At 37.4% G+C, this 17,320-nt stretch overlaps 1 protein-coding gene across 1 annotated transcript in view; it reads right to left on the bottom strand.

The window, feature by feature from the left end:
* The window catches only part of LOC122816787 (dynein axonemal heavy chain 8-like), a 9,517,065-nt gene that overhangs the window by 3,098,854 nt on the left and 6,400,891 nt on the right, over window positions 1–17,320 (bottom strand). The window contains 1 exon segment of the mRNA XM_044089814.1: window positions 13,912–14,136. Within this exon segment, the coding sequence (XP_043945749.1) occupies window positions 13,912–14,136 (225 nt within the window).

Genomic DNA, 17,320 nt, shown 5'->3' with positions numbered 1-17,320 from the left:
TATTTAACTATATAACTATATGATTATACAACTATATAAATATCTAACTTGTTCTTGAAAATGCTTTAGTCTTTCTAAATGTAACGGATAAAAGACCTTGAGAACACATCTGGATACTTCGGGTAGCAAATGAGATCTGAGACATTGGAGTGTAGTGAATCATGGGGAGGGGAGGAGTCAGAGCCCTGAAACAGAGGAAGATTCAAATTCGGTGCAGAGGTCAGATCGAATTGGATTCAACATCCCATATGTTGAATCAGATGAAAATAGACAACATTGGATCAAATGTGCCAGGCTTGAGGACTCAAACAGAGGTTTCACACTTCTTATTATCCCCAAAGCATTGTATGAATTGAACGGGGTAATGAGCCTTAAAGGAGGGACTAATGATTACTGAATAAGGGAATTATTAGGTAAAGCATTTACCCAACATTATAATTAAGAAGCAAAATTCCCCACAGGGATGTGGACTAACTCTCTAAGACTTAATGACAGGATGACCCATGAATTTGCAAGGAGAAGAAATCCCTAATGAGATATCACTGGAGGAAACAAAATTGCGGGAACAGCTTCAAGACCAAACCAGTTGGGCAGTTTATAACTACACAAACAAAATGAGCTCAGGGAAAACAGGGAAGTGCAATACAACTGGAACAAGATGATTTACTTCACATTTGTTAACAGGGTTAGTCCAACTGAGCACATGCCCATTTTCAGTGGAGACCCGAAGAGAAAAGCTCCAAGAGTAATTATTACAAAAATAACACAGATTAGAATATTAATTAGATAACATGCAGTGCAGTATCTTGCAATGGTCTACCAGTTTTGTAACACAAGCAAATGGGACTCAAAATGGCTAGGGCTCTATGTTATTACCAAAGTGGGGCTAGTGCTGTAGAAGACCAAGTACAGCCATCCAAAAAACAACCACCAAAAATGATTGAATTCATAAAGATCAAGTCAAAACCTCAAGCTGGAATGAAAAAAAATCATTTAACACAATAAACGATGAATGGTTGGACGAGGGACACATCAGATAAAACTAATAAGAATGTGATTCTTTTATTTTACAGATAAACGTGAGAAGAGGAAATCCTGATGTTCATTGGAATCTTAATGAACATTTTCTCCCCTACACAAGAAAGAAAGAGTACAAAGGACTGGTCCAGATAAAATTACTTTCGCTAGCAGATCAAGGAGACCATCTCTCTCTGATACCCTCCCTGTGGGAGGAATAAATATCTTGTTGAAGTGTCAAGTAGTTTATTCAGTTAAGTAAGTAGATGGATAACTGTTCTTTCAACAGGTCAGTTATTTAAAGCCAGTTACAGAAAGAAAAGGGAGGGTCCAGGGGAGATGACTGTCAGGAAATTTGGGAGACAGAAAAACAAAAAGCCAGGGGCCAGTCCCAAAGGTTAAAAGTCAGTCCCTTAATTGAACTTTTCTGAAAGACCTGTGAGGGTTTACCAGCTCAGCAGCCTGTGGAACTTCATTCTTAGTTAAACATTTTTTTGAGCTACCGCTATAGAATTATATATTTAAAAAAAAAAAACACTTTCCCCCGAGCTTCATCAGGTTCATCTAGAAGAGTGGTTTGTAGAGTGATTTGCAGTTTGATCACTGAAAATACCTGCTTTTATAAGGCCTTCACCAGACTTTATTAGCCTGTTTTGTATCACATGTAATATGAGAGTGTGTCTGGCACTATGGGGCTAATATTCCTTGAAGCTAATTATGAAAGCTTTATTACAGAACTTTTTCCAGTCTGACTTGCCCTTATCAGTGCTTGTTTCACATGTAATATGACAGGCCATGCAAACTTTTTACAGAGCTTATATCTCCTGAAATACATTATAAAAGATTAATCTTGTCTTGTATGGCAAAAAAGATTATGGTGCCAACTTATAAGAGGTGCATATACATGACTAATCTGACCAGTTCCCATTCTTCTTCCTTAGGAAGATACGCCTTTTTATATATGCAGGGGAGGTAGTCACTTAGAGCCACACCAGGCGACTCCCATTTTTTAAAAATACATTCATACAGAGAAATAGCTTTCAATGGAAACAAGTCACAGTACTCATTTTTACAGACCATATGGATGTGCACAAGGAAGAGGTAAAAAGTAAGTACAAAACTGGTCCCTTGAGCCCAACGCACGAACAAGTCCAACCAAAACCAATAAGATTGATTTAACGCAATTTTTATTTCCTTTAAAAACAAAAGCGTTTTCGCCACCAGTCATACAGTAGCTTCCTCAGAATACTATTTGAAAAAGCGCACCAAGTATTTTAAAACCTATAAGTACTAAGCGTATGACGTATTCGCATCATAATCTATTCTCAACAATAGAAAAAAGGCACACTTAATTAAACAAGTAGTCCACTACTAAAATTATTTAAAAACAGTAAACTTAAAAGGTACGAAAAATCATAATGCAGTTTGTAACTAACAATGCATTAATAAGAATTATTACTCCCAAAGAAGCAGAATCTTATAGGAAAATTACCTATAAATTCAATCATGAGCTGGACAAAATGAAAAAAAAAAAAAAATATATATATATATATATATATATATATATATATATAAATGTACTTCATATACATCCTTATGTATTAAAATAAAAACAACTAAGAATACATTGAATGAAATATACTTCATATGAAAACACTACAATTTAAAAAGTATTAATTCTATTTACATTTTTAGGAATATATTAGACTTACCAATAACCATAACCACTTATAAATTGCATAAGTCTAAAAACCAAAAAATGCTTAGAACTATATAAAAAATGTGTGCATGCATCCAGAAAACTTAACTAAAGAGACAAAAAATAACAAAAATGGAGTAATCTTGAATAACTTTTCAGTTTCAAAATGCAAGAGATGTAAGCCCTGGGTAAGAAAAGACATCTAACCTTAATTGCCATTCAATTTCCCTATTCTCCAGTAATAATGAAGAAGGCCCACCCCTGATGCTAGGGGGGATGTGATCTATTGCCATAAAATGAAAACTATGCCCTGGAAAAGAAGAAATATGCTTAGCTAAGGAGTTATCACTTTTATTCTTTCTAATGGCATAAACATGTTGGTAAATACGTTCACGCAACTTGCGGTCCGTCTTACCAACATAATATGCACCACAGCAATCACAGATTGCCAAATAAACCACTTTATTTCTTCCCATTCTTTCCTATTGGAGAAACTTGGTCCTAGACCCTTTGTTATTTATAAAAGGGATAGAAACTTGAAGGAACTCCTACAAAGGAATAATGCTAGTTGTATGTTTGCTAAAACAAAGGGTACTTTTACGTGTGGTGCCTGTAATTGGTGCCACATGTTAAGAACAGGGAGTTCTTTCATTATTAGGAAAATTAAATATCAGATTAGCCATAGAATTAATTGTCAGACTAAATCTGTGGTTTATTTGGCAATCTGTGATTGCTGTGGTGCATATTATGTTGGTAAGACGGACCGCAAGTTGCGTGAACGTATTTACCAACATGTTTATGCCATTAAAAAGAATAAAAGTGATAACTCCTTAGCTAAGCATATTTCTTCTTTTCCAGAGCATAGTTTTCATTTTATGGCAATAGATCACATCCCCCCTAGCATCAGGGGTGGGCCTTCTTCATATTACTGGAGAATAGGGAAATTGAATGGCAATTAAGGTTAGATGCCTTTTCTTACCCGGGGCTTAATGAGAACTGTAACATCTCTTGCATTTTGAAACTGAAAAGTTATTCAAGATGATTACTCCATTTTTGTTATTTTTTGTCTCTTTAGTTAAGTTTTCTGGATGCATGCACACATTTTTTATATAGTTATAAGCATTTTTTGGTTTTTAGACTTATGCAATTTATAAGTGGTTATGGTTATTGGTAAGTCTAATATATTCCTAAAAATGTAAATAGAATTAATACTTTTTAAATTGTAGTGTTTTCATATGAAGTATATTTCATTCAATGTATTCTTAGTTGTTTTTATTTTAATACATAAGGATGTATATGAAGTACATTTCTATATATATATATATATATATATATATATATATATATATATTTTTTTTTTTTTTTTCATTTTGTCCAGCTCACGATTGAATTTATAGGTAATTTTCCTATAAGATTCTGCTTCTTTGGGAGTAATAATTCTTATTAATGCATTGTTAGTTACAAACTGCATTATGATTTTTCGTACCTTTTAAGTTTACTGTTTTTAAATAATTTTAGTAGTGGACTACTTGTTTAATTAAGTGTGCCTTTTTTCTATTGTTGAGAATAGATTATGATGCGAATACATCATACGCTTAGTACTTAAAGGTTTTAAAATACTTGGCGCGCTTTTTCAAATATTATTCTGAGGAAGCTACTGTATGACTGGTGGCGAAAACGCTTTTGTTTTTAAAGGAAATAAAAATTGCGTTAAATCAATCTTATTGGTTTTGGCTGGACTTGTTCATGCGTTGGGCTCAAGGGACCAGTTTTGTTTTTTCATTCTTTTTTTGTTCCTTGGTCGGTTTTTAAAAAGTAAGTACAGTTTGATACCTCAGAACCTTTTGTATAGACTTTTTTGTACAAATGGAATAAAAATCCACTAGGTGGTGAACTGCAGACTATACTAAATCTTTAGTAAAAGTAAGTATCTCAGATCTTCTTTGAAAATAGGCAAAATATACAGTGTAGAGTGTGGTCCTGTGATAACAATTTTCAGATACCCTTCTTGCACAGGTCAAAGCAATCTGTAAAACTGTTTTCCATGTTAAGAACCTGAAATCATTCAGATTAACTGGTTCAAATGGAGCAATAATTAGCTTCTCTAACACAAAATTAAAATCTTGAGGGGGGGCCCACTCATGTTCTTGGAGGCCTGTTATGCAAAACTCATTTCAAAAGCATTTTGTGGAGGAGGGGCGTTGACTACAATTCTGATCTGAGATATATAAGTATCTTGTTTTTTTGGCTTATTTATACTGATTACTGTTTCTAGCAATTTATATATAGCACTTTTTATTGCCTGCTGCATAGTTTTACACTTCATTTTATTGCTACTAAATAATCTGCACGGGTAACGGATTTGTTTGCAGTTAAAAGCATTCTGTAGAGTCTCTTTGCTCCTTTATCTGTTTAAAAACTTTCATTTTGTGGCTTTCTGTAGTGTTTACTGTCTAAAGAGTGTAGGCGGATAGCTTTAGTATTGGTCCCCACCCTCCCTGATGGTGTCTTGTTGTTATATTTGGTGGCTTTGCAGTTGCCCGCCCCTACTGTAAATTTGATCTGGGGCACTCCTCCCAGTCTAGTGTCATTAGCTCATTCTACCCAATACAGAGATAACATCTGAAAAGGCCTTCTGTTCCTCCTTTCTCCCTTTCAAAAAAAAAAAAAAAAATTGCCTGAATCTCCGTGTGTTCTGACTGTGCTTGTCAAACATTTTGGAAATATAGAGTATATTTTAGAGCATTTATTATAACTGTATTTGCCTTAATATTGCTACAACTCAAGTGCTCTAGGTTGCACTGCATCTGAATTGTTTGTGTGTTTTAGCTGCTTTTCTGTATATATATATATATATATATATATATATATATATATATATATATATATATATAGACTTCTCTGTATATGTAGACTAGCTACTTATTCTGCTGTATTACTGCCTCTTAAACCGTGTTTCAGTTGTGCACTTGCCTTGCTTCATTTAAAAAGTTTTAAATTGATAATTTTGTAGAGTTTTAATTGCATTTACTGTTTAGGACTACACACTCAAGTGTGTTAGCCTTTTATGTGTTCATTTACTGTATTATAGCATTGTTTAGCCTGTTTTAACAACAACAAAAAAATACTATCTTGTTTGCTCGTTTCCCACCTTTCCTAGCCAGTCCAGATCCCACGCTTTGCTTGTCTCAGGACTTTATTTTCTATGTTCAGAGCTATCCAGACCTTGCTGTGGTAGAGGGAAGTCCTACTGCTCACCAGTGGGAGTGGTGAGCATTGTACTGCCTAACACTAGAGGAGTGGTTTCCAGCTCCGAAACTGTAATTTTATTGCCTTTTTGGGCTGATTTCTATCCCTTTCAACTTTCTGGCTTAAAAACGCGTGTGTTTGCACATTTTTCACATCGTGTAGCACTGCAAGGCTACAGTTAAACTATTCCAGGGGCCAGAAAGTCTGCTCTTTAAAATTTCCCTTAGAACTAGCTGGTGTCTCAGTAGTAGCACTAAAATCTGAACCCCTGTGACTAGCACTTGCTCTAGAACCTGCTGGAAAGCACTAGGAAGCCTGAAATTGATACAAGCACTCAACTCTCCTTGTCAATAAGGAGAAATTAATCGTAGGCACTAAACAGCCTATAACTGCAAAGTACCTTGCAAAGTTAAAGGAAAACAGCTCTTATACCTTACAAAAAAAGCACCTAAACAGGCATGTCCAAAGGTCAGCTTCTGGTGATTTCGCCTGTCCACCTGGTGAATCTGGGCATACTGGGGCAATGCGGCAACTGCCTCATGTACACAGACAACCCACTCCTCCTACCACCCAACATTACAACCTGCGAGAGATGCACTTACATAGCCAAACTGGAAGCAAAGCTCTCTCCGGCCAAGACTGTGCTAGACAGTCAAGAGGAGAAGGTTAACACCTGCACTACACCTCAAGCAACTCATAGCCCTTCAAAACCCACACCATCAACACCCACACAAAGCAACACTAAACCCACATATACAGAGGCCCTTAACATTAACCTGCCCAAGCAACAAGGACCTCCGAAGCTGAAACGCAAAAAAAAAAAAAACACCAGTCACAACCAAAGTGACACATAGCTCACAACACCAGTGTGCCACCCAACAAGAGCCCCTAAGGCAAGACAATGCACCTAACACTTTAGTCATAGGTGAATCTATCGTCCGGCACACTGATGTCCCACTCACCAGGATGAACAAGGAGAAAATTATAGTCAGATGCCTGTCAGGCGCCAGGATCCGCCACATAACGCATGCACTCAAGTCACTCCACAACAAGTACAAATACGACTCTGTCATTGTCCATGCTGGAGTGAATGACTTCAGATGAACCTCCCTGGACTACATGAAAAGAGACATGGAAGAGCTCTCGGATCATGTGGCCCAAGCAGGTATGACCCTAGCCCTGAGTAGCATCCTGCCTTCGCTCAGAATGATACCACAGTATAAGGACAAAATGATTGACTTCAACAATTGGCTAAGCTTCTGGTGTCATTCAAAGGGATCCAGTTTCTGCCTGCCTGGGAAGACATGATCGACAAACCATGATGCTTTGCCAGAGATGGTCTGCACCCGTCACCCCTGGGATTCAGGTTACTGGCTAAAGCTCTTGCCACCCCTATAGTGCCTTTTTTAGGCAAGGTTCAAAGGACAAAACCACCACCGTAACAGATAGAAGCATGCAAAATCTGAAGGTAATGCTACTCAATGCTAAACCTCAAAATGCACTCTCTTGAGGCACTCCTAAAAATGGAGAACATGATATCTGTGCAGTAACTGAGACTTTGTTCAAGGCTCCAGAGAGCACCCCTGCAATACCAGGCTACAACTCTTAACACACTTTTCGGCCACAAAACCAAGACCAAAACACTAAAAGTGGAGGAGTGTCCATATTCACCAAGGATATTCACACCTCCAGGCTTGTTGCCCAACACAATGCATCTGAAATTCTCCAGGTGCAACTAACATTAGGTAAGACTGCAATCCAAATTGTACCTTGCTACAGATCCCCCACCATGCCCCAAGATTCTCACTACACCTTTCTAAACATACTGGAAAATATTAAGATACAACCAAACACTCTAATACTGGGTGATTTCAACTACCCTGCCATTAACTGGGAAAACTACTCGGGTACCAACTCCTTTTCCCAACGGTTCTTGGAATTCATCAATTCCAACACCCTGAATCAACTAATCCATTGTCCCACCAGGGGCTCCAATATCCTAGACCTGGTCATTACCAACATGGGAGATAGATGCTCCACAACAGTGGTCACCCCCTCATTGGTCAGGTCTGTCCATAAGCAAATCACCCTTGAATTCCACATCCCACCACTACCCCCCCAGTAAGGAAACCTCCTTAAAAAACTTCTCCAAAACCAACTTCATGCTACTGAAGTCAGAAGTGATAAACGTCATGACACCCATGCAGACAGGATCTGAAAGTTCGACTGCAGAATCTTACACTAAGGCACTGTACGAGCACATCCACTTGTGCATGAATCGTGCCATCCCAAATAGAACCAAGATGCTCTCCTCCAAAAAAAGGAAACCAATCTGGTGGTCCCCTGCTATAAACAAACTATACAACAGAAGGAAGAAACTGTTGCAGAAAAGAGGAAAATCTCAGGATGCAAAAAACTCCCTCACCGGCCTCAGTAAGAAGCTGAGATCCTCATAAAATCCTCAAAAGCTAGTTAAGAAAATAAAATTGCCAAAGATTCCAAAGACAACCACAAGGCAATCTATAGTTATGTCAAGAATCTAAATGGCAATGCTCAGATCTGCTCTGAGCTTCAACAGAATGGCATTAAATGTACTGATCCCAAGGATATTGCCAATATCCTGGCAGATCGATTTAGTGCCAACTTCATCCCCCTCACCCCCTAAAGGGCCCATCTCAATACCAAAAGATTGCCAAATTCCGGTAATTACGGCCACACAGGTAGAAACCGCACTCTCCAAAGCTAAGAATACAGCATCCATGGGACCAGATGACATCCCAGGATGTGTACTACATGAACTACAAAATGAACTGGCACCTCATCTAAGTGTCATGTTTAATCATAGCCTCACCTCAGGCTTCGTGCCCACTGAGTGGCGCACAGTTACAGTTATCCCACTCCACAAGGGGGGATCCACCTTGGATCCCGGGAACTACCGTCCCATCAGTCTGACGAGCCTGATCAGCAAGGGCATAGAACGCATTATCATGGAACTTATAAACAAAGACATTGGCAACGTTCAAATACTGGACCCCACCCAGTTTGGGTTTGTGAAGGGCCGATCTTGTCTCCTGAACCGGATTGACTTCTTTGAATCAGTCTCCAGAGCTGTGGACGAGGGTAAGGCGGTCCCACACAGCCTATCTGGACTTCGACATCACTCCCCACTCTGGAATTACAGATAAACTTACTAAGCTGGGCATAACTCCCTACGTCACTCGATGGGTTGCCAAATGGCTTATTGACAGAACCCAGACTGTAAAAGTAGCCGACTCCAAATCCAGCTCCAGACAAATGACAAGTGGAGTACCTCAGGGTTCAGTCCTGGGACCACTCTTGTTTGGCATCTACTTCTCTGAAGTACATGCCAACACTAGGGGGACTCTGGCTAACAAAGTTCGCAGATGACTGCAAACTGGGAGCCATTACTGAAACCCCAAATGATGTGGATATTCTACAAAAGGGCCTTACAGAAGCAGATGCTTAGTGCCAGAGCCATGGGCTCAAGCTTAATACCAAGGTATGTATAGTTATCCCCTTTCGAAAAAAACATGTACCCATGAATTACCACATAGGTGGCAGTACACTAAACATTGAAAGTGTGATGAGAAACTTAGGGACACAGGTGGACAGTGGTATCACTTTCCATAACCACATCGCCACAACAGTCAGGAAATCCTTCTATGTGGCACACCTCATCACTATGGGCTTTTCATCTAGAAAAAAAGGAGGTAATTGTCCCACTGTACTCATCCCTCATTAGACCCATTATAGAGTATAATGCCCAGTTTGGTATGTACCTCACAAGACATCTGCAACAGCTGGAAAGGCCACAGAAATACCTTACTAAAGGAATCACAGACCTAAAGCAGATGCCATAAGCTGACCGTCTAAAAAAAACTCCAGCTATACTCTGTGGCATATCGTCTACTCAGAGGCAATCTCTGCTTAACATACAAGGCCATGTCAAACCCTGAGCTGTTGGACATGCTCCACTTAAAGAAATCCCAATCCTTCAGAGCCACATGCTCCAGGGATCTAAACCTTGTCATCACAATGAACAAAACATGCTGGAGGGATAGGTTCCTGACCCAGAGACTCCCCATACTCTGGAATAGACTGCCCATACATGTCAAGCAGAGCGCCTCCTTGGCCCTCTTCAAAAGGAACCTTGATGATTGGATGGGAGATAGGAAATTCACCCCGGGGATCATGTCAGTCGCCCTGCTAGACAGGGGTCCAGAGAAGTAAACATTGTGGGAAGAAATATCCAGGAAATTGTTATGGTTAGGCTTGTATAGGCCCTAGGGCCAATAGCCTAGTACCAACCTATGAGAATATACTGAAAGGGGAAGATCCATGGGCAGACATGCTGCAATGGCCGATAAATGAACCCTGACAGTGAAGTAAGAAAGGCCATAGGATAGTAAATCCCACACGTATTGTAAAACTAGAGGTCAGAAAGCCCTGAATAAATGCTGGTTATGTTGTCGACACCAACTTGAAAACCTTTTCCATTTGCTAATATAGTATTTTCTAGTCACAGGCTTTCTTGTCTCCATCCTGCTGCATGTCCTCAGTAAACAGGTGCCTAAAGTACATTAGACCCTATCACCCAGGTAGTCAATTGAAGTTGATTGGTGTTGCGATGTATCAAACACCCTTATTCTTCTGTGAGTAGATCTAATATGTAAAGAAGCTTGTGGCAACTGCCCTTGTCCATTTGCAAAGGAACTGTAAAATGCCCAGCATCAATCTGTGAAAGCCTCAGAGGAGCATATTCTTTGGCAGCAGTAAATCTCTGAAGTCTTGGTACCCAAACGTGTCTTTTAGTCAGCAGTCAGCTCAGCTAGAGCTGTCAGAGAGTTTGGGTGCATGAAAGGTCTTGGCAGGATAAAATCCTATAGCTAAGGCTACTGCATTAGTGATTAATATGATGAACATGATTTTTTCCTTTTTGAGGGCAAAATTATAAAGTTATCATTGCTGTTGGAGAAATTAAGTAATGTTATATTTTGAGTCAATATATATTTGAGTAAATTTGGTACATGTGCATTGGTGAGAGAAGAATATTATACTTATATCCTTGATATTGTACCTGATACCAATAGCCACCTCAGACTAAGGAGAGTGCTCAAAAAGCACAAATATGGAATGAAAGAAACACGGTTCTCTTGACTGTGTGGTATTATTGTTGGCTGAGGAGGAAAAATAATGCAGCTTATATTGGTCATAGTTGGCATTCTAGGTTGTTGCTATCAAATGTAGAATGGAGTGTGTACGGAATCAAGCAGTGCAAGTCTTGCCAGTTGACAAAGTGCCACAGGTCCAAGATAAATGTGATTTATGAAGAGCACTGAACTGACAAAAGTCTAAATTGCATTACTGATAAAAAAACAACCACTGAGCAAAAAGAGCAAACATGAGTCCTCATGTTTATTCAGTGGGAACTGTTATAGTATTCCAGTCTCAATAAAATGGGATACCAGCTTACAAACTCTTCACTGAGTAAATGTGGGAAACCCTTAAATAAATGTCAGTATGGTGTTGCTGGAACATGTCAAAAATTAATAAAGGAATAAAAGCTGAAATAGGATATATACTTCAATGCCTGGCTAAAAGGGTCTTAGTCAAGACAGATTATAAAAATGTATATAAATGTCCATCTCTCTCAAAAGCACAACTACCAATGTAAACATACATTTAATTGACTGAAATGAATTCTGCTAAAAAGGCAAATGTAAAATATGAGAAGTGACCCTCAGAAAAATATACTGTAAGTTTGTTACTTTGCTCACACTAAACATGAAGTTTTGTTAGCTAAAGGATAACAGAATGGAATTTAAGGTCAATAAAGCTAACATTGCATTCAGCTTAAGTAAAACTGCATACATCACAGTAAAAATCCATCACAAATATATTTGTATTTAACAGCACATCTGTTAATCTGTAGAAAGTTAAAAAATGTAAATATACATGTAAAGTTAAATCATGGATAACTGAAACAGTATCACGGATAACTGAAACACATGTCTTGAAAGGCAGAGGAAAGAAAGGTCTTCTGTGTGCTGTCTAAAAACATGTGGCAATAGCAGGGAGAGAATGGAATTTGTCGAATTTGCTTTAGTTTACTGCAGAAGCAGACCCACTCAAACAAGTAGTGCATTTATATCAGCTGTTGTATTCTCTACATTTATATTGCAAGCCTAAAGCACACATAAAACTGTACAGAATTCTCATTAATTTTTAGTAATGGTGCAGCAGCACTAAACAGATAATCTGACTTCTGTTCACCAAGTAACACAAATAAAATGAGTGACTGACAGCATATAAAAGCTGGATAAATAGGATGAATGAAATGTTTTAGGCAGTATTTCTATAGCTGAAGCTCTGTAACTTGTTTAAAAATAAATGCTTCCAGAATGGAACGAGGCTGTACTGATGCTCTTCTTCTTCTTTCGGCTTAGGGGTCGTCACAGTGGGACTCCGGTCCGCTAATGATTAGCAGTAGACTTTTTTATGGGTGCCGAGGTGCCAGCTCGACGCCCAACCTTCAACGAAGGCACGCCCATTCTATGCATGTCTTTCAAACGCCACTCGACTGTGGGGAGGACATGCAGACTCCACACAGAAGGCACTCTAGTTGAAAATCAAAAGGGAAAACCTCTTGCTGTGAGGTAACAACGCTACCGCTGCACCACCGCATACTGATGCTCTTAAGATTTCCAAAAAAAGAGAATGGATTGTTAAAGTGACAATCTTAAAAAGATGTAAAGAAGGAAAGACATTAAAGGGGAAAAAAAAACTAAAATATATTCTCTGAGGAAACTGAATAAGCATTTTTATTATACAATGTAATTTAGAAAGTCAGGGCTTTGTGTGCATAAGCACACCCACTCAAATGTAATATTTATCAATCTCAATCCCAAACTAAAAAATCTACTGATCGATCCTTCTATCATGTTTTGCTTACTTATTTATTAACTACTTGCTCTTCTTTTTCTTCACAGGTTAAGTTCTCATTCTTATGACACTTTAGAATTACTTTGTTTCTAGGCTCCTCTAAGGTTCAGTACCCAAAATCTGCACACATTTCACACTGCTGTTTTAGATGAACCAAGCCCTAGGTGATATGGGATGGCATCTTGTGGCTACACAGAATGTATTTTTTAAACCCTAAGGCTTTTTCCATTCTAAAAAACACAGTACCAGTGCACCTAGTACCAAAAAAGATAGAATATAGTATAAAAGTAGTGATTTCTACACAGTTACACAAATGAAAACAACCTGAATAAGATAAACACGTTTGTGATAGGCCTGCAAGCCAAGCCAGGAAATAAGGTAGAATGCAGATTAAAGGTGAACAACTTAATTGGAAACTACCAACAAAGATAAATGACATCTGCAGTTAGGAGATCTAATTTTTATGGAGATGTAAGCAAGAAAGAACGACTTATGGCATCAAATGAGATCTGAGGAAACAGAGTGGGGGATGCACTGTGGGGGACAGGGGAGAAGTTCAATCTGTTTGAGGACAGTTGTTTTGCATGTTGTCACCTAATGATGGGCCAATTCCATCCAGTGAAGTGGACAGACTGGATATCTAAAATCTGAAGTAAGAGAAGCTCTGACATTATTTACAGTATAGCACCGTCATCACCGATTCATAGACTGTTGAATAATACTACTCTTATACCATCACTTCCACAGAGCAGGTTAAAACTCTTTAAATCCTGGTGCAAAGAAAGAAAATAAATAGTGAAAACTGATACCTGCAATACATAAACAACTTGTATGAGCTTTGCAGCAATTACTCTCTACCACTGATTAGGTTTTTGTGTTTGTCACCATTAATTAGTTCTTTCAGGCAATCACAATGTGAACCTCATAGACAATACTAATGATGCAAAATGTTCTTATATATTAAATAAAGTAATGTACTTTACCAAGTCATCAAATATATCTCTCTGATGCACGTGAATTGTAATCAATGTTTCAAATTTTACTCTCTCAAATTTAGATAGGTCTCGAGTTGTCTGGCTAATAAGAGTATTTAAAAGATCCAAGAATTTCTGATTGGTTGTCTGCATTATCTTGCTGTCATCTTTTGCATTTTTCAAAGCTTTTTCTGAATCACGAGTCCACAGCATCTGGATTCCCAAAAGTCCTACCTATAATTGTTTTGTAAACAAAACAGGAAAATAAGTTTGATGTGCACTCTGCTGAAAACTTATAGGTTATTAGGCCAGTGAAACATATGAAGACAAATGCAAATACAGTATTGTGAATTTCAGCAAAGATATACTAGAACTGTTTACAGACATATACAGAGTGCTCTCGATACTGGGAAGATTCAGATACATGGTATATAGTACATCATGTACATTAAAGCATGTTCTAAGGATATAAACCTCATATGACACTTTAACAGGACATGTTGGAGGGACAGATCTGTGTCTCAAAAATTAATCCTTCTCTATAACAGGTTTCCCATCCATATGAAGCAAGGCTCATCCCTAACCTTACTCAAGCTTAACTTGGATCAATGTACGGAAAATCACAAATTTGCCCCGGTTTAATATCTATTTTTCTAATGGATGGGGTAGTCTCTGAACCTTTTATGTGTACAAGTCTATATTGTAGCCGTAAAATTTCTTTGGATTTTGACATGTCAGATACAGTTTGGTAAATTTGGGGCAAGCTTGTCTAGGCTTGAAATGGTTCTTGGACTCACAGGCTAGTAACCACCTATGAACATAGAACCAGTATATTGAGAAATGCAGGAAAAAAGGCAATTCCTAATTCCAATGTCCTAAGTCAAATGTTGTTGTGCTCCAATCAGTCAACTGCTTCTTAAAATTTATGTAAGCTAGCTACAGATTTTAAACATAAGTGTTAGCACAATACAGAAATAACTTATACCACATACTAACTCCATAGTAGTGATAGTATACCATAACTGTAGAGGTGTGTTAGTAGAAGGTAGTGATCTGTATTGCAAAGGAACAACAGCTTGTGATCTCCCAGCAACCCCTCCTATAGAAGCACACACATATTACAGCACTATGTCATGCCTCCTATATTAAGCTCCCACTCTTACTGTTGCACAGCAGCACATTAATCAATCTTCTAATGGGCACTAGTATTTGTTTGTGTGCGTCTCTCTGTGAATGCGTGTGTACATATACATGTATAAAATGTTTACAAAAATGAATACATATATATATATATATATATATATATATATATATATATATATACAGACAAAGAAAAAGAGAGAAACATCACAATCTTCATGAGAAAATTGCAAATGCTTGCCCTCCTGGGACCAAAGTAAATTACAACTTTGTCTGAAAACCCAGCACTTAGCATGCAAATAATCCGGCCATGTCAATCCTGTCAATAATCAGACAACAGTAACAAAAGTCAGTGGCAGGAATTCATATAAGCAAAACCATCATACCCCTCCAGTGAACCCTGCAGAAAGAATAACTGACCCCAAACGGTTAACTTGAAGGTGCTCAAATAACTAAGAATGCCAAAAACATTGTAAAATGCTGTAGAAAAAAATATAAATAAAATCAAAGTTTATTTGATGAAAATTTTAGCACTTTCGCCTTCCATCTGAAGGCATCATCAGAGATCCAAAATTACTAAAAATGCATATTTTAAATACTAAGCTTCAAACAGTTATAACCAATGAATTATGAGATAATCATGTCATTGTAAAATACCAATGAAGTAACCAATAAAAAAGTGCACACACACACACACACACACACACACAAATATATATATATTTTATATATATATATATATATATATATATATATATATATATATATATATATATGTGTGTGTGTGTGTGTATATATATATATATATATATATATATACACATACAAACACACACACGCTCGCGCACATATAACATAATAAAATAGCTTGAAATACCCGTTTAAAAAAGAAAACAATTTAAAACTGTTACAGTTTCTATTTTTCTTTCAAATATACTGCTAATGGATAATTTGTCATTTAGACCTGCTCTTTTAGTAACTTCTAACCAAAGCTGCTATTGAAGCTCTTTCTCTTCTAATACCAGTTCTTTGTTTCTTCCTTCCTACCAAAAACATGTACTCTAAATACAAATCTTTTGTAATTAGGGCATTCTAATGTATATCTATAAAGTGCATTAGTAGAGCTATGTTTTTTAATATCGTGTGTTCATATATTCTATCTTTTAGCATTCTATTCATTTTCCCTATATAGAATGATGTGCAAGATAAGCAGGTAGCTAGATAGACTACAGATTTGGTGGTACAGTTTCAGATTCCTGGGCAACTTAATGTTTTATCAAAATTTGCAATTGCTGCATATGGGCTTTCGTTAATAAATTTACAGTACCTACAGAAGACATATTTCATCATGCTAGATTGCTTGACCTTGTGGCTGTTAATGTCTGTGCTGCTTTCAAAAACATTTTTTTTAAGTTTTGCCCCTACTGTATGTAAATCTTGGGTTGTAAACCCAATATTTGTTTTGTTTCATTTAAAAATGCACTCTCCCATGTGTCATATACATTTTTTCTATGTGTTGGGGCTTGAACGTTTTATTTAACACTGCAACCATTTTTTCCATGTTGCAACTTTTTTGCCAACAAGTGTGGTTGAATGTACATAAGCTAAAGCTATCTCAATATCAACATTTAAGTGCAAATTGACTTCCTCTTCCCAAAATAATTGGATCTCTAATCTTCTCCACTAGAGGGTTAGGATATCCTCTTTCAGAAAACATATTACATAGTTTCCCCAATTCAACCAAAAGACTTTGTCTTATGAAACCAATCTAGAGAGACACACCATTTAACCCTTTAATATATTTCTTTTTGATAAAGTGGATGGTTACTGTTAAAATGAAGCAGAAAATTTAAATACGTGTTTTTCCTATATATGTCTGAAGTGTATCTTTTCTCTACATAATTTTTTGATAATGGCAAGATAATCTGTAGAGTCAACATCAACTGCCCATGTAAGTTTTAAAAAAATAGTTGACTTCTGTAATTCATCCAAGTATACTTCAAAAAAAGAAGTTATGTGCTCACCATAACATTCAGTCTGTGTTGTCCATCTTAGTTTATCCTTGACATATGGGTTCAGTTCCAATTTTGGAACAAACTCAGCCATTACTACAGCTCGCACAGGCCAAAAACTCTCGAGTTTCATCCTTACCCACAATCCCCCCTCTCCCAGTTACCTCAAATTGAGTTTGCAGATTAGAAAATGCCTTGATGGAAACCATATCTGCTATGCCTTAATAAATATCATAATTACAATGGAAGTATCCATTCCATCAAAA

This window comes from Protopterus annectens, chromosome 1.part1 (assembly GCF_019279795.1).
Source record: "Protopterus annectens isolate FY-2018-M chromosome 1.part1, PAN1.0, whole genome shotgun sequence".
Classification (NCBI taxonomy): domain Eukaryota; kingdom Metazoa; phylum Chordata; order Ceratodontiformes; family Protopteridae; genus Protopterus; species Protopterus annectens.
Note: the sequence above shows the minus strand (reverse complement) of the source record. Positions and strands in the feature narration are given on the sequence as shown.